We start from the raw sequence: 26402 nt of genomic DNA on the forward strand, positions 1-26402 counted from the left end.
CCCCTACTCCCTCATCCCAGATACTCAGATACTAAGCAAATTCCAGACATCAACCATTTCTTCTGCAAATATTTTCGTTTAAGACTCCAAAAGAAAAAGGATTTTTTTTTTACCACCATCACACCTACTAACGGTAATGCTTTAATATCAGCAAATATCCAGTGTTCAGAATTTTCTGGTTGTCTCATAACTGTTTTCTTTACAGTTAAAATCAGGATTCATATAAGGTTCATACAGTGTGACTGGTTGATACGCCTCTTACGCCTTTCTTAATCTGCGGGTTCTCCCTCCCTTCCTCTTTCTTCTCTTGCAATTTATTTGTTGAGGAAACTGGGTTGGTTGTTCTGTAGTGTTCCGGTCTGGATTTTGCTTATTGCGTCCCCGTGCTGGTGTTATACGTGTTCCTCTGCCCACTCTGTTGCTTGTAAATCAGTAGTTAGATCTAGAAGTTCACTTAGATTCATGTTTGTTTTTTGTGTTTGTATGACTACTTCCTAGTGGCTGTTTTGTATTTCTATTTGAAGGCACATAATGTGTGGTTGTCCCTCTTCATGATGTTAGTAGCCATTGATGATCACTGTCTAGATCCATTAGAGGTTGAAAAGGGTGGCTTACTAATTCTATCCTTCTGTCTTTGTTTGTTAGCTGGAATATGGCTATAAAGAAACTTCCCCTGATCAGCCATTTGGTTACGGTAAAGTATGGTTCATACCAGAAAGGATAAATGCTTGACTCTTTCCCCTGTATTTGACAGTTTTCAAAATAAGTTCATCCCAGGGAGTTCCCTGGTGGCCTAGTGGTTAGGATTCCGGGCTTTCACTGCCATGGCCCGGGTTCAATCCCTGGTCTGGGAACTGAGATCCTGCAAGCCACGCAGTGTGGCCAAAAGGAAAGAAAAAAAAAAGTTGGTCCCAACATCCTCCAAAGATGACAAATGAGTTTATGCGTTTCTGTTTTTCTAAGTATCATTGTGAACTCACAGATTTGGACACACATAACACATTTCCATCCGTTGCAGTTATTATTCCTATTGATGCTCACAATGTCCCATCTTTGGCCAGTGGGAGCCTCTTCACGTTGTCTTCCCGCCTCCTTTTTGATATGTCCCCATAACAGCTTCTGAGCTACTTGGATGATAAGGTGTTCCAGGCTCATCTTGCATATCTCTGCCTCAGACCTCGAATCAGCCCTATCTCCACAGAACCTGCAGAGAGCACTTCTAGTTGGAAGTGGTGTTTAGAGACCACAACGTGGGTGCTGGGAGTGCTCACTGTTAGTGAATTGCCCATTATTTCTAACCTTTTCAGTGGACAGGGGTAGGAAACACGTGCTTTATTTTGTAAGGCAAAATACTGATGCTTCCCATTCAAACTGGGGACTCCAGGTTCTTCACTTCATCTCTGTGATCTTACATCCGCATCTCCTTTCTTCCATGACAGTGTGACAAAGCCTGTTTCTAAAAGCAGAGCTCCCCTTTGTGTCTCCCGCCAAGCAGGAAGCATATGAGAAAGCACTTAAGCCTTTCCCTCAGAAATGAACCCGAGGCCTCTGATTTGGAGGCTTAGAAGTGGCTCTGAGAGAAGCCCATGTCAGGACCCACAAGGGACCACATTCTCATGGCAGACGAACCAGCTCCTCCCACCATCCTGTGTGTGGATCCTCTCATCTAACTGCTCTTAATCCTGGCTGCACACTTGAGTCACATGGGGAATTATAAAAACCCCTCTCAATCACAATTAAGTCAGAATCTCTGGGCCTGGGAGCCTAACATCACTACTGTTTTTTAAAGCGGTCCAGGTAATTTTAATGTGCAGCCAGGGTTTAGAATCACTACTCTAGTCCTTGCTTCTCAGCCAAAGGAAGAGAAGGAAATGAGGGGTATAGCAGATTCTGCCTTCAAAGCCCATTAGCTTGGGATTGAAACCTAGCACTGCCAGTTTCTACCTGTGAAATACCTGGAATGGCACAGAGCAGTGGAACCTTCTGCAGTAATCAAAATCTATATCTGCACCGTCCAATGTGGTAGCCACTAGCCCCATAGGGTTATTACTGCAACCTAGGAAGTGAATTTTTGGATTTAAAAAATTTTAACAACTTACACAGAAATAGCCACAAGTGGCTAGTAGCTACCATCTTGGACAGTGCCACTCTGCAAAATTACTTAACATCGAGGAGCCTCATCTCTGTAAAATAAGGACAAATAAGAGTGACTTCCTTGGGCTGTTGTCAGGATTAGAGATAATGTATATTAAGTGCCTGGTGCACATAAGACATTCAATAAAATGCTGCTTATTTTCCTTATTAACATCAGCCTGTCACTCCTTAAAGAAAAAAAAAAAAAAGCTTGCCTGGAAAATGAGTGCTCAAAAGCACCCCACCACACAGACTAAAAATTCTGAGCTGTTCCAGAGAAACTCACAGAAAATATTCCTTAATTGTAGAAGTTCAATTACAGCAGGAGGTTATCAGTTGCAAGGGCTGTATTTCATTACAGATCTAGCCACAGCTCAATAAATTAAGCAATCACTCAAAATAACATGTTGCTTTAATCCCCTCTTGGAACAAATTCAAGTTGCTTGGTTTTATATTAGCACAGCTCTTGAAAGGCAACTCACATTGGCCTCATTTCTGTTTTCTCAATTCATCAGCCCCTCTCTGGATAAATCTTTGCGTCTGCTGACTAGCAGGGTGGAGGATTCCAAGGCGAGCAGACCTCCTTTTATCAAAACCGGAGTGTTTTCCATCCTCTGGCCTCGGCACGTTCCATGTTTCATGCGCTGAAATTACTGGCAAGTTTATCTGCGGCAAAGACAGAAAGAGACCAAGAGGCAAGAGCCCAGTTCTGAAACACCTCTCAGCAGCCCAGTTCGGATGTGCAAAGCAAACGGTGGCGACTTTTCCACCCTCATCTTCTCTCTAGTGGTTTATCCTCTCACAGTAGAATTTCATTTCCCCTAGAAACTTGGCACTGGAGGTGTCAGCCCGGGAACATATTTGTTTGTGTAAATTAAAAGAAGAATATGTTTTGACCATATTTAAGTTCTGACCGCACTAAAGAAATAAATACTGAGTTGCACAATGCATCCGCTGCACGGTTCTGGCCCACCTCCCCAAACTCTGCCTTTGTTTATAAAACCCAGACGAGAACTGTGAGTGGCTTAGCACCTCAGAAAGCCACAGGGACAACTTTGGAGGCCGTGTCCACCCTCACCCAGGTCCACATGGAAAGTCCACTTACCTGAGTTTGAGATTTGCTTCCTCCTGACGTGCTGCATCCTTGCCAAGGGGGGCGAGGGTGCTGGAAACAGACACCCTCACTTGTGCATTGTTGATGGGCCTGTGAATGATGCCACCTTGGTGAAGGGCACTGGGCAATAGCTGTAGAAATTTAAAAATGCACATATCCTCTGACCTAGAAATTCCACTTCTAGGAATGTATCTGATGAGGATACTGGGACACATGCCAGAGAGTCTGTATGTTACAACTGCAAAATCCTGGAGTTAACTGAAATGCTGGCCAGTGGGGGACAGGTTAAGTATGGTGCATTGCTAGAAGTCATTAGAAAGATTGTGGTGGGACAGAGGGCTGTCATGTCTTCAGGATATATTATAACGCCCAGCCCCTCCAATTTTCTTAATGTTAGGAGCCAAAAAAGTATATGCTCTCGAATATGGTTAGAAAATTTATGAAGATTATGTGGACTGCATACAGTGGTTACATTTAAAAAGTGAAACTGGAGTTAGAGAAAAAATGTAAAGGGGCTCCTTTATTTCCCCTATTTCCTCTGACCCGGGCAATGTAATACAACAATAATACTCTTTTTCATTACGTATCTGTCAGGCCAATGGAGTGGTGGTGGGAATCTTTCCTTTTCTGATCTTTATGCCAATCATACAGTGGACTGAATGGCGATCCCCAGAGAGAGAAAAGCTATGTCCACTTCTCTCCCAGAACCTTCACAGGTTTCCTTATATGGAAAAAGATGTGATTAAGTTAAGGGTCTTGAGAGGTGGAGTTTACCCTGGATTATTCAGATGGGCACTAAATGCAGTTACATGCATCCTTGTATGAGAGAAGCAGAGACAGACAGACAGAAGAACGTAGGAAGATGGAAGCAGAGATTGGAGTGATGCAGCCACATGTCAAGGAACACTGGAGCCACCAGAAGCTGGAAGAGGCAAGGCATGGATTTTCCTCTGGAGCACCTGGGAGGAGTATAGCCCTACCAGAGTTTGGACTTCTAGCCTCCAGAACTTCGAAATAATAGATTTCTATAGTTTTAAGCCACTCGGTTTGTAGTAATTTGTTATGGCTGCCCTAGGAACCTAATACATCACCTGACACCTGTAAAACACATGAAGTGCATAGGGAGAAACAAATGTGGCAAGACTGTGGTTTTTGGTGAATTCATTCATTCCACAGATATTTATTGAGCATCTACTAGGTGCTGAGGAGACAGCAGGGAACAAATCAAAGATGGCTGCCCACCTGGAGCTGACATTTCAGTGAGAGAGAGAGGGGGAGAGAGGGGGAGAGAGAGAGGAGATAAAATAAATAGAACATGGAGAAAGACTGATGGTGGTGGAAGGGAACAAGAAAGAGAACAAGAAAGCATGGAAGAGGGGCAGGGGTCAAGAAGGGAACTGGGAGAATGCAGTTCCCAGGTGACACTGAAGTAGAAGCCTGAAGGGGTTGGGAGCACAAGCTGTGTGTCCACCTGAGGGAAGAGTATCTGGCGAAGGAAACAAGTATAGAACTTGACCCTCTGAGTGATCCATCTGTTGACCAGACTCAGTAGGAGGGAGTGACCCTTTCTTCCCTCCTCCTCCTTTCCCTCCCTCCCTCCCGCATTTGCTGCCCACCTGCTGTGTGCCAGCTGCTGGGGGTGCAAAGATGAGTGAGACGCAGGTCCCCAGGCTCAAGGTCATGGGGGGTAACAGTCATAAGTAAATCGTCGCAAATATAATGTGGTGGGCATTGGAGCAGAGGCCACGGCAAGCTGCAGGCTCCATCCTTGGTGGAGAGCAGGGTGGGAAGGGGAGGTGGGTGTATGTTGGGAATGAGGTCGGAGAGAAGCAAGCAAGCAGGAAGAGGGCAGGACTTGAAGTCCAAGAATAAGTGTTTAGCTCTGATTCAGTGGTAGATTAATTGGAGCGGGGGAGCATGGAGATGTGTCTGGGGAATCTCTCATTCCCAAGGACAGCAGGCAAACTTAGGGGAGAATGAGCTCTGAGGATAACCTACCCCTTTTAGATTCACACAATCCGTGAAGAGGGAAAAACAGTTCCCAAGTCCTGAAATGGGATGCTTCGGACCATACGGAAACCAGAGCTGATCTGATTGAGGAAGACGGGAGATTCATTACTCAGGTAGCTATGATGAAGAACAAAAGAGGCTGAGTTGCTCTTGGATCCAGGGACAGAACGCAGCGCCAGTCTCTCTCTCCGCCCCATACTCCCATCCCAATCCTCATTTCTCCCTTCCTCCATACTGGCCTCAGTCTCTGTGGTCACAGATAGCTCTGGAGGCTGGAGAGGGGCTGGGAAAAGCAGGCTTCTCACCAGCTGTAGTTAGGGTAATCCTGGATTGGCCCTGCTTGGGTCACATGACCACACCTGGACCAATCACTGCAGCCCAGCTCAGAAGTGGGCTGCTGTGATTGGTTGTATTTGAGTCACGTGTCTATGCCTGGACCAATTACTATAGCTGAGGCTTGGGTGCTGTAAGCGACCATCTTTGGCCATATTCCCACTGGACATCGTGTCCGTTAACGGAAGCTGGGGGGAGAAAGTGCTGGCAGGTGAAAAAACAAAAATAAAACCCTGAGCCGTCTACCTCCTCCAGAGCCTTCTCCTGGTTGTGCTGCTTCCACATTCACTCTGCTGAGAATTGCCAAAATCCTGTGTTGGGCTTTGCTTTAAGATCCACTGTCTATAAACCCCAAAGCTGCCAGCCGAATTTACTCAGACCTGTTGTTGGTTTTTTTTTTTGCCGTTGTTATATTATTTTAATCAAATGTAAAATGTTCTCTTCCTCTTTGGTTTATGATTGCCTCTCCTGCCCCTACGGGTAGGAACTGTGTCTGTCGTGTTGACTACTATATTACTCATGCCTGGTACTCAGTCTCTTATGTATAAGTCCTCAAATAATTGAACGAATGAATGAATGTTCACTCATTCATTGAACATGCCACAGAGACAGGAGGCGCTGCAAGGTCCTTATCTGCTCTCTTCAGTGAGTCCCTCTCTTCCACTCTCTCCCTCCTTCTCAGTCGTGTTGGTTCCCCTTCATGACAAGGTTTCGTTAGTCTTAGTGCAACCTTGCAGTGTCATCCCAACACAAACTGCAGGCTCTGAATCTCTAGGTGAATTCTTGGGTTGAGAGTGTAGATAAGCATGAGAAATAAGGTTCATTTGCTTGGTGGAGGCTGTCCTTTGAGAAGGATAATGGAGCTCTCTCTGAGCTGGGAGGGATTGGGTGCCATGATGGTTGCCAGTGTCTACCATGGCCACCTGCCTCTAGTGGGTATCCCTGGTCTGCTACTGCTCTGGATTGGTTGCTCACCAGCAGGCCTCTGTCCTGCAGCCCTGTCATTTGCCGTGATATCACGGTACACTCCGAGTCCAGGACAAACTGGTGTGGCCAAATAAAACAACCGCAGGTTCTTAGGGAAGAAGGCTTAAGACAAATGGCTATTTTTTAAAAAGTACTTATAACCCACATGTCAGCTGGGGTCATCTTATTTTTGGAGATTCCAATGGAACGGACTTAAACGCTGTCCCACATGCCATGAGAGACCCAACTCTCCTTTCCAGAGATGGGGGGTGAGGGATGCTCGTGTCTCTCCTAGGCACCCAAAGCTCAAAATTCCTGCAGCCAATCAATCAGTTCTCAGTTCTGCTCGGGCGCCCTTTTGCTGGCCTCATGGGCGCATGACTTGTGCTGTTGTACAGGGTCTACGTTAAGTTTGATGTTTTACTGTTGTCATCTTGAACTTCTTAGTAATTTCTGAACAAACGGCTCCACATTTTCATTTTGCAAATCCTGTAGCTAGACTTGCTTCACTCAGGAGCATTCCTTTCCCACCCCACACTGACTCACTCTAGACTATGCCCCAATTCCTCCACTGTCCCCAAATTCCATCCACACAAGGATATGGGTATAGGAGACTTGGCCTGAAGGTTTGGGATGAAAGGAAATGTTGACCTCTCAGCCAAGTTAACGGCATAAAGTGCAGTGTATGAACTGGCTTCAAACTACTCAGTGGGGAACAATGGTGGAGGGAAGGCAGGTGAAACAAGACTGGCAAAAGGTTGATCGTTGTTGAACCTGGATGATGGGTGCAGGGTGCTTTCTTATTTTCAGTATGGTAGGAAACTTCCATAATACAAAGTTGAAAAAGGCACTATATGATGTGCCTCCGGCAGGTCCTCAAAATGTTAAAATGGAGTTGCCGTATGACCCAGCAATTCTACTCTAGATATATTACTCCAAAGAAATGAAAACATACGTCCACACAAAAACACATGAATATTCATAGCTGAATTATGCATAACTGCCAAATGTCTATCAACTGACAACTGGATAAATAAAATATGGATGTTATCTGTCATAAAAAGGAATGAAGTTCTGATATGGGCTACAGCATGGATGAACCTTTCTAAAAATTTTTTTAAAAATGTATTTATTTTTGGCTGCATTGGGTCTCTGTTGCTGAGTGCGGGCTTTTTCTAGTTGTGGCGAGCGGGGGCTACTCTTCCTTGCGGTGGCTTCTCTTGTTGCGGAGCACAGGCTCTAGGTGCGTGGGCTTCAGTAGTTGTGACGTGCGGGCTCAGTAGTTGTGGCTCGCTGGCTCTACAGTGCAAGCTCAGTAGCTGTGGTGACAGGCTTAGTTGCTCCACGGCACGTGGGATCTTCCCGGACCAGGGCTCAAACCCATGTCCCCTACATTGTCAGGCAGATTCTTAACCACTGTGCCACTAGGGAAGCCCAGCATGGATGAAGCTTGAGGACACAAATGCTGAGTGAAAGATCGGTAACAAAGGATCACATACTGTATGATTCCATTGGTAGGAAATATGCAGAACAGGCAAATCTACAGAGACAGAAAGTAGATTAGTGATTGTTTAGGGGTGGGGGCTGGGGGAGGGACTGGAAGATTGGGGTGGGGGGTGACTGTTAAAGGGTATGGGGGTTTCTTTCTGAGGGCATAGAACTGTTTTAAAATTGATTGTGATGATGGTCGCACAACTCTGTGAATATACTCAAAGCCATTGAGTTGTGCCCTTGAAATGGGTGAATTACATGGTAAATGAATTATATCTCAATAAAACTGTTGGGGGAGAAAGTCATGTCCTCCCCCCTGACCCCCTTCTCCCGCCAAGAATCCTTAGGCTCCAGCCTCCTGCCTTTGGGAAATCTCTCCCTCCTCCACCCTCTCTCTGCACGCGTGTGCGTGTGCACACACACACACACAACTTTCCATCTCCCCTTCCTGTTACCTTCTTCTGCCTTAAGACATTTTTCATTCTTTTGCCATTGCCACCAACTACAGAGAAGTGCCTTCCCCAAAGAGAAGTTCCTTCCACAGCCAAAGTGCCCCGTAGAGGTGTTTTCCTAAACACTGTGCTCTTTAAGTTACTCACTTCCCTTTCAGTCCTTGCACGCAGGGGAACAAGGTCGTGAGGAAAGGAGCACGAGGTGTGCTGCCTCCATTTCTTCTGCCTTCGGTTTGTGAGCTTTTCGCAGGGCTTCCAACAGCGCTATGTTGCGACAAAGCATCCGGAGGTTCACAACCTCTGTGGTCCGTAGGAGCCACTGTGAGGAGGGTCCGGGGAAGAATTTACCATTTTCAGTGGAAAACAAGTGGCGGTTACTAGCTGTGATGACTTTGTACTTTGGGTCTGGATTTGCTGCACCTTTCTATATAGTAAGACACCAACTGCTTAAAAAATAATCCATGAGACAGATAGAAAGAGGAGCATTTAAAGTGTGCAGTCTCTCTGAAAAAGGATCAAACTCTTGAACTCAGCATCCTAGATATGTCTGTAAATAAACTTATGGCATAAAAAAGTTACTCACTTGACAGCTATTAAAATTACGATTTTAAAGTCCCCGTGGTGATCTATCATGGCAGTCACTAACAAGTCCTAGTAGTTGTAAATTCCAAGAGCTTCATAATCCCAAGGAAAGAGGGGCCAACTCAACTTCTCCCAAGCCCCACTGGTCTCTGTTCTGAAACGTAACTCAGCCACCTCACAGGTGGGGAGAGAGGGTGAGGAAGATCGTTGCCAGGGCCAGGTTCTTGCAGGTTTTGGGGTCTGGAACAGGGTGGGCAAACTATAGCCTATGGGCCAAAATCAGCCCACTTCCTGATTTTGTAAATAAAGTTTTATTGGAACACACAGCCACATCCATTCATTGACTTAATGTCTCTGGTTGGCTTCTTGTTACAACAGCAGAGTGGAGTAGCTGTGACAGGGACTGTATGGTCTGCAAAGTCTAAAAATACTTAGTATCTGGCCCTTTCCAGAAAAGGTTTGCTGACCCGTGACATGGAAGATCCAGGCTTGAACTCCAGCTCATCACATGCTGGGTGTGTGACCTTGGACAAGTCAGTTCCTCTCTTTAAGCTTGTTTCCTCATCAGGAAACCAGAGGCAGTAACAGTGCCTCCCTTATATGTTGCTTGTGCAATGAAAATGACTTCATATGTGTAAAGTGCTTACACTTCATATAAAACACTCAATATATGTTGGTGGTTAGAAAATGAGGGCAGTAACTCCTACTTCATATGGTAATTATGTGAAGTGATGGAGCTCAAGCCTGTGAAAACAGTTGGCCAAAAACACGTTTATTATTGTTATAAATATTATTGTTATAAATATCTTAAAGGCTTTTGAGAGGATTCTTTGCTTCTCAGTAAAGCTACGTTAAGTTTTTTGGGGGAGCAAATTTGGAACTGAGAGTGTAGAAAACTCTAATTTCAGAGGAGAAGAGGACCCTTAACCCCCAAATCCAAACTCTCTCATTTAGCAGTCCAGGAAACTGTACCCCCTGATCCTCAGCTGGGACTTGAACCTGCCCAGAACGCAAGTACTTTTTTGGCTGAGCTCGGCATCTTCCCCAATAACAGGTGCTCAGGAACCCAGGCCTGCATGTCTTTAAATACTTGTGTTGCCTCTGAGGTCCCCACCAGAACCTGTTTAAACAGTAATCTGCTACGAGGTATTGGCATGCAGGTTTGCGGCCCGGGTTTGCAGCCAGGGGAGGGAAGAGACCTTTGTCTCCACACCCTTCAGGGGATTGTCCAGAAGCCAGCTGAGGGTAGCCACCACTGATGACCTGGTTTCCTGGACGGTGTTATTTAAATCGGGTTTAGTTCGGGAGATACGGCAGCCTCCCATCCATTCGCTTTGTTTCACAGCAATTAACTGAGTAGCTAATACATGCCAGGCCCTAGGGATACAGCAATGAATGATTCACCCCCTGCCCTTGGCAACTGCCCCCCTTCCTTCTGATGGGGGCGACAATCAAATAGGCATCTGGGCAATTTGGCCCCATAATAAGTCCTGTATTATCCCCAGGATTTCAGTCCCACACTAAACACTGTACCAATGAATTGGAAAACCACTCTGGGCCAGCTGTATGATAGATGGGTGGTAGGAGTTAAGAGGGCCAGCTTTGGAGTAGGTCAGATCTGGGCAGGACTGGCTCTGTAATTTGCTAAATGAAAACGTGGGCACCTTGTTCGAAAATTATTCAAAATTTCAGGATGACAACAGCAGAGCACTGAACTATGCAGGGCCCATGCTGTGAAGCTGGCCCTGTGCCTGGGGTCAAACTGCTTTCCAGCTGGGTACCATCAGACACATCTCTTCACCTGTCTGAGCCTCCATTTCCTCATGTGAACAGAGACGCTAAGGCCAATGTGAGGTCTGGTTGTGGCTAGTAAGTGAGATGAGGCAGGTACAGCGCTGAGCAGGGAGGGCAGGCTCCGCAACATCACTGCTGTTCTCAGCCTGCAGTGACGGCTGCGTTTCATCCTATGAGAAGAGCGCACATTTATGTTTCTTAGATAATAGCTAAGACTTAGACAGCAGATGGTTGATGCCAGACACTGTCTTAAGTTCTTTACGGATGTTCATTTCTTCCTCATTACAACCCTATCATGTAGAGATGGGGAAATTGAGGCCCAAAAAGAAGAGGGAACTTGCCTGTGATCTCACACCAGTCAGTGGAAAAATCTAGATTCAAACATGGGACATCTGGTCCCTGGGTCTGTGTTCTCAACCGACTACGTGTCCCAGGAGTTGACACATCCCTGACACGCACACTTGCATACACACGCATGTATGCACGTACCTTCTCTGAGATGCTACCACAAAGCGTACAGTGTGGAACTGTCCCCATAAGATGGGATTCTTTCTCTCTCTTTTAAAAAATTAATTAATTAATTTTCTGGCTGCGTTGGGTCTTTGTTGCTGCAAGTGGGCTTTCTCTAGTTGCGGTGAGCGGGGGCTACTCTTCGTTGTGATGCACGGGCTTCTCATTGCTGTGGCTTCTCTCGTTGCGGAGCACAGGCTCTAGGTGCGCAGGCTCAGTAGTTCTGGCACGTGGGCTCAGTAGTTGTGACGCACAGGCTCAGTTGCTCCGTGGCATGTGGGATCTTCCCAGACCAGGGATTGAACCCCTGTCCCCTGCGTTGGCAGGTGGATTCTTACCACTGCGCCACCAGGGAAGTCCCTTTTTCTCTGCTTACTTGCTCTTTTGTCTGTGCCCTGCGACTCAACTTGGAGCCCCATGAGGGCAGACACTGTCTTGCTTCCTGCTCTACCTCTGGCACCTGGCACTGTGCTGAGCACACAGTAGGCCCTCAATAGACATGCACCAGTGAAGGCAGGTGGGAAGCAGGCATCCCGCCAGAGCGCTCTGATCCAGAATCAACAGCCGCAGTTCCCAGAACCTCAAGACTGCGGCCTTAAGAACTTGTTTGGGGGCGATCTCGTGGCTAGAGGAACCATTTCATCCTCTCCTGGCTTTTCTCACTTGGGGTCCTCTCACTGTGCAAGGCAAGGGGGGTGAGAGGCATTAAAGGGGTGCCCTAGGGCCCAGCCCCCATCCTGGCAGGCTGCAGGGTGAGGGCACGGGTTGTGCTCTGGCAGCTGGGCCACAGCTGTCTGCCAGCCTCTCGGTGCCTGCCCCAGCTGGCCAGCTGGGCCCTGATGCCACCCCCCACCCCATGACACAGCAGAAAGTGAAACCAGAGCCCGCCCCTGCTGGCTGGGACCCAGTGCTTGCTGTTTCCCCATCCCAGGGGGTGGGTGGGGAGCTGATGCCCAGGCCTGGCACCGGGTGGCCTGTCCAAGGAATACCCCTCCAGGCCAAGGGTGCCGCTGTGCCCCCTGCCCATCCCAGGGCCTCCGGTGCCCACTGCCTTCTGAGCCGTGCCCTGTGTGTGAACCATCATAGCTGCTCAATTGAGTCCCATTAACCCCTGATCGTCACACTGCTCTGAGACAGGGGGTTAATTATTCTCCCCATTTCACTGAGAAAACTGAGGCTCAAAGAGGTGCCTCGGCCAGGAAGGAGGGTGCTGGGGCAGCAGGATCTTAAAATAAAAGACAAATCAGAGCTATGGGTGGGCATAGGGGCAGAGATCCAAGGGGTCTCACTGGTGTTGGCGAGCAGGGCAGGAGTTTGTGGGGGGAGAAGACACGTGACCCCCAGGTTATCACAGGTCGAGCCCCCTGCAGATTGGAATTGGCAACCTACCCCTCCCCACACCAACTCCATGGGTGCAGAAAATCCCTAAGACAAACAAGAATTCTTAAGAGGTGGACTATGGGGAATTCCCTGGCTATCCAGTGGTTAGGACTCCACGTCTCACTGCCGAGGGCTGGGTTCAATCCCTGGTCGGGGAACTAAGATCCCAAAAGCCATGCCACGCGGACAAAAAAAAAAAAAAAAGAGGTAGACTTTGACACTTTAGAAAGTATCATCTTGAGTTCTGCCCCATCCTCAGGCCACCCGTACTCTCCTTTGCTTAATATTTTTCTTTCAAGCAACTCACCCTCTTTATCTTGCATAAATTGATGTAAAAAAGAGCCCTTCTACCCCTACCCTAAACTGAAAGCCAACTGCTTGCCATAAGTAGAAATCTGCTGTACAGAGAAATACCTGTTAGAATAATTTACGTCTCTAGCCAGGTACCACTTAAAATCATGTGCATATCAGACTTGGGAAACTTCTATTCCAAAACATAGGTTTCCTACGTGAGGAAATGGAGGCCCAGAGAGGTTGAGTCACTTGCCTGGGGGTGACACTGCGAAAGAGTCGCAGGGCTGGGGCTGCCCGATTCCATGATTCTAGAAACCTGTGCTTACTGCTGGGCTGTAGTCTCTGCTCCTGTCCGAGCTGTCTTAGCATATGAAGCGTGTATTAGTAAGTATCAGCACTGACAGCTTCCATGTTTCATGCTTTGGCGTCACCACTTTCAAAGCACCTTCTGAGCTTGTCTGTCACTTGAACTCATGATAACACTCTAGGTACAGGTGAGAACCCTTTCAGAACAGAGCATGGGGTGTTGCCCCTCCCTTGCCAGAGAAGGAAACGGAGGCAGAGGGTGGGGAAGTGGTCTGACTCAGGGAGCTGGTGAGCCAATCAGGACTGTCCAGAGCCCCTGCCGAGGTGAGGATCCCAGAGGCCCTGCCGGAAGGCCCAGGCTGAATGTGAATCGCCTTGTCAAACAGGTAACACTTGTTTCTTCCCCACTTTCCCCACCTCCCCCACCATGAACCCCCAGAGCAAACGCTGACAGCAGCCTCAGCTGCCCTGTTTCCCAAGCCTGAGCTCCAACATTCGGCCCCTGGAGGGCAAAGAGCACGTTTAGGAACTGGTGTCTGCGGATGGCATCTTTTCATTTTTCATGGTGCACCAGTTCTGAGCACTGTGGAGGGGAGCTCTACCAGGGACCAGAAGGGGAGGTTTGGGGGAACATCTTTGTCTCTTCTTTTAGTTGCTGGAGAAACTCAGCTGCCACAGCTGGCCCAGGGACCCCCGAGGAATACTGCAAGAGCAATAAGGATTTTTAGGGGCATTATGATAGCGGAATGGAAACACATCTGCCCCCAAAAGTCCCTCATTTTCCCTGCGGTAATGAACCAGCTGGGCAGGAAGTGGTGGCTCTCGGAACTCCAAGAGCCAAAACTAAAAAGGAAAAAATGTACAAAGTTAGAGCAAACTTTAAACAAGCCGACGCTTTCCTGGTGCACAGGCGGTGGCTCCACCCAGGCTCCCGAAAGGCTGATAATTGGCTAAATGTGTCTCCACACAGTGGCTTCAATATAGATGCGCCTCCTCTGTGCCCAGAAAAACCAGGATCTGGAACCCAGAGCAGGTGGTGAGGATGAGTCCCTAAGGCCAGGTGACTCTCAAGAGCCAGTGCCATCTCCCCAAGACCCCGAATGATTATTCCAAACCCTCGTTAGTAACCCAAGTGAATCACAGACCCTTCAATCCCTCCTCCTTCCTCTGGAATGTGGGAACGTTATCAACTTGGAAACCCGGATGAAAATACCTGTAAAGCAAGCAGCTGTTTCCAGGGCTGTATGAACAAGTGAAGGGCGAGAGCTTGGGTCGGGGAGCCTGGTGGTTATCACTGATGGGGCCAAAGGGGGAAAATCACAGCTAAGGTCCAGGGTGCCGACTCTCAGGTCCAGCCGCTAACGACTGATTAAGGAGTCAAGGGCAGGGGCTCCCCAGGGTTTGTGGCCTTCAAGGTCTCTGCAGACAAGGCCCTCCCCCAAGCCAGCCAGCACCCCCCCCCCCGCCCGCCTTGAAAGGGTTAACACCTCTGCTGCTGCTGACACCCGAGGAGGCGGCGCTCACTCAGCAAGCTGGCATATCACACTGGGCCATCGCGGAAGAGAGGGGCTGAAAACAGCCTCTGTGAGTTCTGTGAATGGAAGCGGCCTTATCGCCATCAGAGTGAAAAACGGGGCAAAAAGCCTTCCCAACACAGAACCCGCGACCTGGGCGCTCGCTGGCTCCTCGGCACCTGTCGCGTGGCCCCGGAGCTCTGGCAGGGACTCTGGGCGTCTGTGGCGGTGAGCACCCGGCCACCTCGGCCAGACCTGCGAGGGGGCGATTCTACACTTGCCATGTGACCGCCGGCAACCAGGCCTAGATCTCGCCTTTCAAGCAGCACCTAAAATATTCTCCGGGTGAACCTGAGGCTAAATATGGCCTGGCCTACGAGTGCCTGGTCTGGACCTTTTAATGCCACTCGAAGATACAATCAGGAACCCATGGGGCCTTTTGGTGGCCTAGAGTCCAGTTACTGAGGCCAAACGGGAGGCCCGTGGGCTTGGCTGACTCCAGGCTGGGTGCAACCTCCCCCAGAGGCTGCGTCCCGGTGCCAAGGCTGAGCGGGCTTGTCTCCTGCATGTCTTATTCCGGAATGCCCACACAGTTCTCTCTCTGCCGGCCCCCAGGGTGGCTTAGATGTAGGTCCCCTCATCCACCTCCCTGGCCTTCCCTCCAGGCGCTCTGATGGCCTGCCAAAGGCTTCTCCCCCACTTCCAGGCTGCAGCCCTGACCCCCCTGGCCCGGGTTTTCCTTGCACCCTGATTGAAAGAAGAGGGCTCAGCTCCCCAGGTGGACAGGAGGCCGCTGGCTGGAGAAGGCAGGGGAACACACACACCTGCAGGGGGTAGACTGCACGGTAGCTTAGATGTGTCCCTGCTCTGTGGCTGGCCCCCTGCCACATCCCCTCGGCCCACCCCAAACGGCAGGATCGCAGCCCTGTTGCTGGAGGGCAGAGAGAGCTTCAGCCCGGGCTGCAAAAGCACAGCTCTGCTCTGGAACCTGCTAGCCTGGTCTTAGCAAAGTTGGGTTCTGCCCTCACCGGAGGCCACGTGGTAACCGGGACAGTCAAGAGTCTCTGGGGAGGCTGCTCTCAGGAGCCTAACACCCCCCCACACCCCGCTCCCTGCTTTTAGCCGAGAAATGCTGTGGGCCCTGAGGGCCCCAGGAGGAGAGACCCCCTTCCCCCAGCACCTGTCTGGGGCTTGTTTGGGCTCTGGTGGTGGCTCCAAGGCCACGTTCAGGCCTGGGCTGGCAGCGGTCCAGGCTGTTTTGGGCAGAGATGCCAAGAGACCCGGGCACTGATCTCACGCATGATTCCAACAAGAGAGCCTGGTTTTCTGCACGTCTCTCAGAAAACTTTCACACCACACTGCACAGCTACCGTAAGGCTCCTTTCCCCGCCTGGGCCAAATCCTCCAGCAAAGGCTAAATTTGCCTCCCTCTTCTCAGTCCCTTTTGACAATGGCTTTCTTGGGACACCAACATCAGTTTTCATTTTCTTGGTGTGCTTCCCTTTCATGCTAGTGGTGCAGCCTTTCCGGAGACACTGAGAAAGGAGTTTGCTTTGTGGTCCCTTCAACTTGAATGTTTTATATAAGGAAGATGATATAAAATCGGAAACTTGAAAGCTTTGTAAATATCTACACACGCCCCCCTACAATGGAGGACGCTGGGAGAGCAGCCTCTGAGGACTGGGTGCTTTGGAAAGAGACTCCGAGGAGATGTGGGGGGCTTGGGGTGACAGGGACCCCGAAGTCCCCTCCTTCCAAACTCTCTTCAACATGTACCCTTTTGCCTGAAAAGCCTGCATGGCTACTAGGCCTCAAGTCTGTGATCGTTTTATAACACGTTCGCGTAGGTGTTTTTCTTCAGTGTTTACTTTCACCTTGTTCCAAATATAAGAAGCAAAAAGGACTTTATATTTTCCCAAGTTTGGGATACATTTTCCCAAGTTTGGGATGCTGGGCAAGAAAGAAAGTGGATTATTTTGTTTGGGTATGCCCTTTCTGGCAAGCGGTTCTAAGGACCAAGTTTGCCCTCACTTTCATCAGACCCATTTCTATCCTCATGCCTAAAATAGCTGTATTTACAATATCACAATTACAAGAGGCTGAGCTTCTCTTCTATAAGGTAGTTGTAAGTTTATCTGGCGAGAATCTTCTTTCTGCTCTTAATATAAGTGGGTGGGAGGCTGGGCAGCAAGAAATAGAGGGAGTGCTCCCTTAGGGACTTTTCCAACTTTCACTGGTTTGGGTCAGAAACGCATGTTTTATTTTCAAGGAAGTAGGAGTTTCATTGCAGCCCCTCTCCTAAATATTTTACCCCCCCAGCTATTCCATATTCTTTCTGTTGAAACATTTTTTTCCCTGTGAGAGTCGGCTATGGACTGTGTATTGCTAAGACTGACATTCAAATTTGCTTTTCTTTTTTTCTTTCGAAATACATCCACACTTCCTTGGAGGGAAAAGTAGCAACTGCTTCGTGAAATTTCACACAGAGGGGCAAAAGGAGAAAAGCCAAAATGTATTCAGCAGTTCCACTGCTGAGCTTTTATTTTTTCTTATTGGTTAGGGTCGGGGGGTGAGGGGGAGCAGTGGTCAGAATATGAAAAGAAGCTGTGATTCTTTGCTGAATTAGTGACCACTTCTCACTGCAAAGTAGTGACTTACAATCTCTTCACCGTACAACTCTGCCTGTTTCCAGACTCAGAGGCAGGGGGAGTTTGCTAAATGTATTCATAATTACATGCACCCTTGCAGAGGGCCGAGTGTAAGCAGGGGCTGTGCTGTTTCGAATGCTCGAATTAAAGCAGCCCCCGGTTCACATTCAGCACTAAATTCTGATTTTCCACACTTGACAATTCAGCAATTTTAACATGCTGCTTCATCGCCACGATTATAGCTCAGTATCTTGGTGCGACATTTGGCGTTCCGGTCTCGTTAATTCACGTAAAACACCCTATTTGTAGAAGTATCATTAGAGGCTAATTTGGTGAGATGTCCTTATTTAGCAAAGCAAATAGGACCTGACAGTCAGCTCTCTGGCGCTACGATGGGGGTGACGATTCAGCAATTCACAACGTGACAATTTCCCATCGCCCAGCCACGCTGGGATTGTGGACTCCTGAAAATTGTGCTGTTTCATCGTGTCCCATAACAAAGGGAAAGAACTCTGAAAAGTAAAGAACTGTTTTTTGCCAAGGCCCCGGGAACACGAATGTCACCAATGTGTCTATGTGCCATGTCTATTCAACACGAATCTTCTATCAGGGACTTGGTGTTCCAGAGTTTTTCAGGTACAGCTCACTTTTCTCTATGCCCTGCCGTGAACACTTGATTGAAATCCAGGTTTGCAAATAAATAAACTTAAGGTATGTGGATGTCTATATAGGTTACAACTGGAGGGTAGGGGTGTGTGTGTGTGTGTAAATTAACAGAACTTAATAAGGTTAATGGGAGGGGCATTTGTACCTCCGCCACCCTTGCCTTAGAGAATTCCCTGACAACAGATTATCCAGCGTTTCTTATAAAATGACTAAGATCAGCGTAGCAAAGAATTGCAGAGAAATACTGCGATTCCACGTGGGAGCAAGCAAGCAAATCTAATGTAACTGCAATTCACGATGTCAGTGATGTTTGATTTTTGAGGGTGTCAAATGGTTTGACACAACCCATGTGTCACTCATTCCCTTAAAATCCTGTTTAAAACATCTCATTAAACCACTGGGGGGCGGGGTGGGGGGAAGTACTTTTGCCTTCTCATACCTTCTTGGCCTCCCAAAGAAAGGCCCTTGAAAACAGCAGGTTCAACAGACTGAGAACACATACACACACATATATAAGAATATCCCCCAGACGGCTTTTCAGTTTTACCAAAAGAAGCAAACCTCCCTGCTTTCCTCTGACCGACCTTCGGAGTGCAGCTAGCTCTCTGCCCCCTTCCTCCAGGGACTGCTGGGGCCTGAATCCCTCGCCGTTTATAATGACCCCAAAAGCGGGACTTTGTGGGCCAGTTGGATAAAACATAAACTCATCTCGCCCTCAAAACCCCGATTCTGGGACCACAGCCTCCAAAACCTCCTTCCTCCAGAAGGGTGTCCCCCTTCTCAGCTCACAGCACTGGGGCAGGCTGCCTTTGAGGCAGGATTTTGGAGAATCCTGGATAATTAAAGGAATCATTACTGGGTTTTCCTGCAGGAACGATGGGATGACAGTTCATCTCATCCAAAAGCCAGAGTTGCATGGTGGGGACGGAGGGCGTATTTGCCTGCCCCATGGGGGTATTTTTTCCCTCCCTTGCCCCCAGACCCATAGCTGGGCCTGACATCTTCCCAGGGAAGACGCTGAGCGTCCAAAATGGCCCTTAGGGGAGCGCAAAAGGAGTGCCTGAGGGGCCTCCTGCAGTGCCCCACCCCCACCCCTTCCCAAATCCAGCTAAAGTTTAGTTATTTGTGCCCTTAATTGTCTTATTAAAGTCAAATTTGCAGCTTGCCCAGACTGGAGGAAGTGATTTCCATCTTAATAGCTCAATTAGCCTCTGGGTTCTGGAAAGGCCACCCCGATACACACACCTTTTCTCCCCATTTTAAACCCCCTCCCTTTTTCACAACTTCTCCTAAAAATAAATTATAAATATGGATGTGTCCTCAGAGGATCTGAGCGGCACATTCCAAAGCTCCCCACGGTGGGGCTTGGAAGCAGGAGAAACCAGAAACGCCACACAGCCCCAGCCCCAAATCAAAAATGCCTTTTCCTTTTTTTCTCCTAACTTTTGCCAGAGCAACTTGGTGTGGTCTCGGGCCCTGACACCCCGATCCGCACCCCGGAACCTAGATTTTTAAAAAAATTTTATTAACTCCTGTCCAGCGAAAGCTACAGCCAACGTGCTATGGCCGCCTACTCCTCGGAGGGAGGGGGCAGCCAACTTTACTTCGGGGAGGTGGTAACTCTCTGGGGACTGTGCTCCCGGCTTTTCCGGACGTCCCCAGGGCCCAGCCCCCGGAGGCTGGCGCTGGCCCCCCTGCCCGTGCCAGCGCGGCCCAGGCGCACGTGGAGTGACGACGAGGTGCGGCGGGCGCGGACGCGCGAGCAGGGCGGCCTGCTCTCCGCGCGGCACTGATATCGGGGTCACGCAGCGAGTCAGTTTCCCGAACCGGCTTTCCGGGGTGGGGGCGGGGTGGTAGGCTTTCAACCCGCCTCGTTAATTTCCAAGCCCCGGCATTAGGGAGGTGGGGGGCTGCCTCGCCCCCATCCCACCTCCACGCCTAACACGCCCCTCTCGGGAGCCAGGGAGGGGTGAGGGGGGAGGGAGCCCAATCCCGCTGCCTCGGGGTCGGCAGCGGCGGCGGCTTCCATCCCAGGCAAGCGTCTAGCGCCGGGTCCCGGGAGAGCCGCGCGTTTCCCCCCCGCCGCCACCTCCCTCCCGGCTCGTGTCGCCACCCACCCCCCAGGCAGCCACCCCGCACCCCCTTCTGTCCTGGGGGCCTGGGCACCCACCTGCCGCGGCCCCCTGGCCCGGGGGAGGAGTGCCTTGCAGGAAAAAGGGGGAGACTCACCGCCGCTGCCTCCTCTGGGGGTGCAGGGGGCCCCCCGGGGCTGCGCCTTCCAGGGCTCCCGGGAGGCGTGCGCGGGGTGGGGGGCGCCCAGCCTCCTCCTCGATTGGAGCCCAGCCTCAAATCCTTCACCGTGGTTGGGGGGGTACTTCCAGAAAAAAATCCCCCCCTTACTCAGATCAGATCCAAGTGATGGGCAGGGGGCGTATAAAAGCCTTTTCTGCCGAGAGCGCGGAGCCGACGGGGCTGCACCCGGCCTCCAAGGTCCGCTGCCGCCACAAAGCCGCGCCCCCGCCCCCCCCACCGGCCCGGCCCCCACCCTCCCCCGCTCCCCACCCCCCCACGCCCTATGGCCGGCCCGGGGCGGGGGCTGGGCCGGCCCGGGGTTGGCCGCGCTGGGGAGGCGGCAGCGGCGGCCCTAGCGGCGGGGCGGCTCCTCCCCGGGCGGGGAGAGAGGGTGAGAGCCTGGAAGACAAGCGCGACCGCCTGCCCGGGGCGGGGGCTGCGGCGGGGCCGGGCGGGGCCGGGCGGGGCGGGGGCGGGGGGGCTTCCTAGAAACCCTCGCCAAATATAGTCAGCGGATAGGGGCATTCCTAGAAATGCGGCGGCGACGTCAGCCTCGACCTATGGGGGCAGAGCCTGGGGTTCTCCAAACTCGGGGGGGTGGGGCGGGGACGGGGAAGAGGGGAGATTCCCCACTTCCAATACCCCGGTGGCCCGGATGAGGGAGCCTAGGCTGGGCCTCCCTCCTGGGGGGCGGACAGGATTCCTCCACATGCGCTCCAGGGATCCCTCAGCCGGGGGTGTCTGAATGGGGACGCATCTACTTAAGATTCTGACTCGCCCCCAGATCCGCCACCCCACTTTCGGAACACTCAGTGACAGTGCCAGCCGGCGCTTTTAGCCCTTCCTCCGATTTTTCTCACTCCTCCCTACCCGCTATGAACAAACAGTAGAAGTTGGAGCTGCACCAAGTCTGGCTTCCACACCTGGCCGCTCACCCCTTGGCGGCCCCTAACCTCCTCTGGGATGACTGGAGTCCCTCAGAAGCCCCGGGTCTGAAATTGGATGGACATACTCTGTTCCCAAGAACTCCCCAAAATACCAACCCACCTTAAGGCCAAAACATAAAGTTGTGCTTCCCCTTCCCCATTCCAAAGTCCCTCTGTTGCTGCTTTCATGGTCCCAGGCTCTGGGAGATAGGCTGGAAATTGGGGGCTGGGGCATGAGGATACCCTCTCCACCTGGCAAAGATCTGGCCTCTTGTGCTGACACCCGTTCCTCCCATAAGCTCCTCCCCCTCCATAAAGTACATGAGGTTCCAACAGTAAGGGAGAACCCCCTACAGCCCGCCCCCTTCCTGAAATCTGCCCCCCAGCCCCGCATCCCTTTCCCAGAACCCCACATCATCCCACAAGTGTCCCCTCTTGCCCAAAGAGGATCCACATAACTGAGACATGACTTGTCCCCTTCGACTGCCCAGCCTCTTTTCAAGTAAACGTGACTGGAATGAGCCTCCCAGGATCATAAAAAATGTATTTGCTGTCCTCTGTTGGCCGACGGGTGTCACACTCAGAAAACACATCACCCAACCCAACCCAGTGGGCGCTCCTCATGCCATCAGGGGGGGTCCCGGGGGCCCCAGTCAGAGGAAGTGAGCCACACAGCCCCCTCCTCTCCTCCTGCCTCAGCTGCAGTCCTACCCTGCCCCCACCTCCCTCGGGGGCGGGGGGGAGGGGGGGGTGTTCCTGGCTTGCAGCCACTGCCCTGGACTTTGACCCACTGGCCTTGTGGCTCATGTCCCTTCTCTCTCGTTGGATCCCAATTCCAGAAGTCTGGAGGGCTGTGCTCACGGGGAGGCAAGGAAGTCTGCGGTGGGGCCCTCTGGGCTCACTCTGGGCTGGGGGACCCCCAGGGGATGGTTTCTCCAATAGCAGCTTGGAGGGGCAGTGAGAAAAAGGGGGGCTAGGTCAGACCCCTCTTGAGGCAGAGGACTGATCACTGATAATCATCAATCCCCATTTCCTCCTGAGGACCTACTGTGTGCCAAGCACATGGAATATACTGTCTTACCGACCTCACCGCATTACCTCACGGCAGCCAGACAGGAAGACTGAGGCGTAGAGGTCGGCTGTTCATTGAACCAATGCTTGCTTGCCCTCTGCTGATGCTGGGGCCACAGCGGCAAACAGGACAGGCGCTGCCCTCTGGAACTCATCCTCTCAGGGAGAGACCCACGTCAGCAGGGGATTACCATGCTGCCCTCGTGGTCCAGGGCATGAGTGCTGGAGCCCAGCTGCCTGGGGTCAGGGCACCATGAGAGACTGAGGCTGGGCCGGCACGTCCCTCCTGGGCCTCCCTACTGTCCCACTCAGGGCTGCCTCCGTCAAGTCTGCGTTGTCCTCTGGGTCAGTCCCCTCTTGTGGGGTAGAGCCAGAGAGAGGCTTTGCGTCCCCTCCCACTTCTTGCCCCCTGCCAGGACTGGATGCAAGTCCCTGGGCCTGGTTTAGCCTCTCTGGGCCTCAGTTTCCTCATCTGTAAAACAGGAGTTATAATACCCGCCTTATAGGACTTGTAGGGGGATTAAATGAGACAAAGTCCATGTAGGAGAATTTGGCAATCAAAAAATTTGTTTGTCTTGTAAATATTTTCTTTTTATTTCGTGTTTAGAAGCTGCAGTTTTAAGTATATTGACAGAACATGCATAACAAAAGCTTCCTAAGAAGTGGAAAAAAATATTGCTGGAAAAATTGGCCTCATTAACATATTTAGACATTTACTTAAATACATACTCCATTGGAAATTAATTATATGACTTATTTATTTTTAAAATTTTTATTGGAGTACTGTTGCTTTAATTGATATGACTTTTTTTTTTTTTTTTTTTTGCGGTGCGGGGCCTCTCACTGTTGTGGCCCCTCCCGTTATGGAGCACAGGCTCCAGACACGCAGGCTCAGCGGCCATGGCTCATGGGCCCAGTCGCTCCACGGCATGTGGGATCTTCCCGGACCGGGGCACGAACCGTGTCCCCTGCATCGGCAGGCGGACGCTCAACCACTGCGCCACCAGGGAAGCCCAACTGATATGACTTTTATACAAACACTAACATTTCCAAATCAGTCTAAATAGGGGGGCGTTTCAGTTCTTTACCGTCTATACCCAAAGTAGAAAATCCCTCAGTTTCTGAATGCAATCCTGACAGACATCAGAAATGGTCACTCTGAGATCCTGCTGACATATTGTTCTGTACCTTCGTCTAAAGATGTTTCTGTTGAGTAAGTGTCCCTATGCTTCTTTTTCTCTTTGCTCTGATCTTCCTGCAGCTTCCGAGTTACATTTCAGATTTCTTCTCTTTTTGCTCTCATTTTCGCGGGAGGAAACCAGTTTGCCAAATTCATATGTAGTTCAAAATTGAGAACTGGATTTCTCTTAGAATCTTAACATTTGATCGAGAAGGGCCTCTGAGTACATTCACCAGATGGTTGGTTGTGCTCTGTGTTACTACCTGGAGGAGGGGATGTCTGCGCTGAGACTGGAAAGAGGAAAAAAACTGGGCCAGCCAGAGGGGTGGAGTCCAGGCCTCAGGTGTAGCACGTGCAAAGCCGGCCCTTCTGGGGAGCTGAAGTAGCTCCCTGGAGCCACAGTAGCCTGGTTCAAGGTCCTGTAGGACGCCCCCGCCCACATCTGTGTGCTGAGCCCCAGGATTCTGGAAGCTCACCTTATCACCCCCAGTTCAGACCCTAAGAGCTGGATGCAGAAGGCGGGCCCATGGGCAAGGTCCCACCAAAGGCAGCGAGGCCCCTGCCTTTACCTTGCACTTTAAAAGATGCCCCGATCCCTTTGAGGCCTGCCCTTGCCCATTCTGGCTCAGCTTCCCATGACTCAAGCTAGTGGCGGGCCTGAAATCCAGTTAAGTACCGGAAGCGCTGCCAGACTCCGGAAAACAACCCGCTCCTCGGCCGGAAGCCCCAGAGGCCCACTCTGGCCTTCTCCCAGGAAGGAGCCCCACCCGCACCCAGGTTTCTGGCCCAGGGAGGATGCCAAGGCCTAGGCCAGAAGTGCAGGGAGGCCACACCAGGAAGAGGGAGCCTTCCAGAAAGGCCTGGACTCCTGGCTCCCAGGCCGAGAGAGAAAGAGAGAGAGAGAGAGAGCAGGCTTCACCCTGCCTCTCTGTAGGTTTTCCTCAGGGTGTACAGGAGGGAGAAATGCCCAGTCACTGCCGTCTCCCAAGACTCCTGGAATATCAAAAATGAAAAACTTCCAAAGCAAGCATATAAAAATTATTGTACAATAGGTTTTAAACATTTGCATCAAACAGATGTGGACTTAAAAAACAGGTACACACAAACAGGAATGCAATCATAGCAATGTAGTTATGCTAGACATGGGACAGAATCAGGATTTATGGAAAATAATTTCTGATGTGCATCCACCGAGGTTCGTGGGACATGAGTCTGAAGTGGCGTCATGGTTGTGTTCCTCCCTCAACCCCATCAGGAGGTGGCTGTGACCACCCTTGTGATATCTTGTGGAGATAATGTTAAGAATCTAGCCTAAAAAATCTTCCTGAACACCAGGACTTAGGCCCAGTGGTCCTTACAAGTTAGGTCCAAATCTCCCTGAAAGCCAGAGGCTGCCCCACCCTCATCCCACCCTGGCCTCGGACCCTCAGCAGCGTGCTGAGTGGCAGGCGCAACTCCAGGGCCTTTCATCTGGCCCTGCCCACCTGCCACAGTGGTACCTGTGCCCCGTAGGGAACAACAGGAACTGGGAGCAAAGAGGATGAAAGGGAAAGCAGTTTCCATGGCCCTGCCCCTCGGGCTCTGTGATGTCAGGTGGAGACAGCCCCTGGCCTACCTGGGTTTTCTTAAGGCCACCCAGAGCCACAAGTCCCTGTGGGCCTGGAGCCTTGTGTTTCTTTACGAAACGAAAAAACACGGGGGCAACCTACTCGCTCAGGACCTGTAGCCTTGCTACCCTGCCTTGTCTGGCACATGGTCGGGCAAATTAAAGATTTTTTAGAACATGAATAAGAAGGAAGGGAAAGTACTGGAAGAGAGGTCGTGAGCCTGGGATGTCATTTCCCAGGAGGCCAGGAGGCGAAGAACTCCAGGTCCTGAGTAGACAGAAAGACAGACTGCCATTGGTGAGACCAAGGGGTCTGTGGTTCCTGGTGGGCTGGGAACAAGGTCCTCACCTGCTAAGGGGGTCATGACCCCGGAATCCTCAGTCCTCCTGAATTTGTTTCCTCACTGACAATAATGGGGATGTTAAAAGCATTAAATTTCATGATTTGCATGAAGTGCTTGTCCGGGTCTGGCACATAGCAAGTGCTCAATAAATTGTAGGGATTATCATTAGCTGTTCAATGGGGGTCTTGAACCGGCCATGCCTGGGATGTAGGAATAGATTTACAAATGTGAGGGCTTCTCCTTTAAGATGTGGTTGGTGTCCCTAGCATCAGTTTCATCCTCACCCCTCAGCCCAGGGAAACCAAAGTGGAAGAAGCACCAGGGTCTGGATGGGTGGGCCAACTCAGCTGAGAGTTGGCTTCTTGGAATTTCAACAGGGTGGCCAAATTGTGTCACGAAACTAGTAGAATGCTCCACATCCAGCCCAGGTGGAAATGAAAGAGTTGATCAACATCTCCATCAGCATAGAATTCTTCTCTGGAACCCACATGACTGTGGACCCATCACCACCTCTCAGACCAATACCAACTTTAAAATAAATGCTGTTGGATTTGGAGATTTTTTTTATGAGAGGTTGCAACTGGCAATCCACAGACTGAGCAGGGCCCACAGATGTGTTTCATTTGGCCTACAGAGGCTTTAAAATAATAAAAATAAATTTGACTTGGTGGCCAACGTTTTTAAATCAGGAAATTTCATATTTAAATAATCCAGACTTCTGGTGTCTTTTAAGAAAATCAGGTGATCAAAAGATTTGGCAGGTGGTGGAGTCAAGATGGTGGCTCAGGAA

The 26402-nt window shown here is 50.5% G+C and overlaps 1 protein-coding gene and 1 long non-coding RNA gene across 2 annotated transcripts; one reads left to right on the forward strand and one right to left on the reverse strand.

Annotated features, from left to right (window-relative positions):
• Positions 1 to 1393: 1393 nt before the first annotated feature.
• LOC309832149 lies at positions 1394 to 20677 on the reverse strand. The gene is made up of 4 exons (XR_014297672.1): positions 20423 to 20677; positions 5246 to 5337; positions 3239 to 3337; positions 1394 to 2799 (listed from the first exon to the last, which is right to left on the reverse strand). It is a non-coding gene; the product is annotated as an uncharacterized lncRNA (long non-coding RNA).
• Positions 8206 to 9028, forward strand: LOC309832148 (cytochrome c oxidase subunit 7C, mitochondrial-like). Its single transcript, XM_082669762.1, has one exon. It carries the CDS (start codon positions 8766 to 8768, stop codon positions 8955 to 8957), a length of 192 nt encoding a protein of 63 aa, XP_082525888.1. The 5' UTR covers positions 8206 to 8765; the 3' UTR covers positions 8958 to 9028.
• Positions 20678 to 26402: the final 5725 nt, after the last annotated feature.

Source organism: Grampus griseus, assembly GCF_964374135.1.
Source record: "Grampus griseus genome assembly, chromosome: 14".
NCBI lineage: Eukaryota > Metazoa > Chordata > Mammalia > Artiodactyla > Delphinidae > Grampus > Grampus griseus.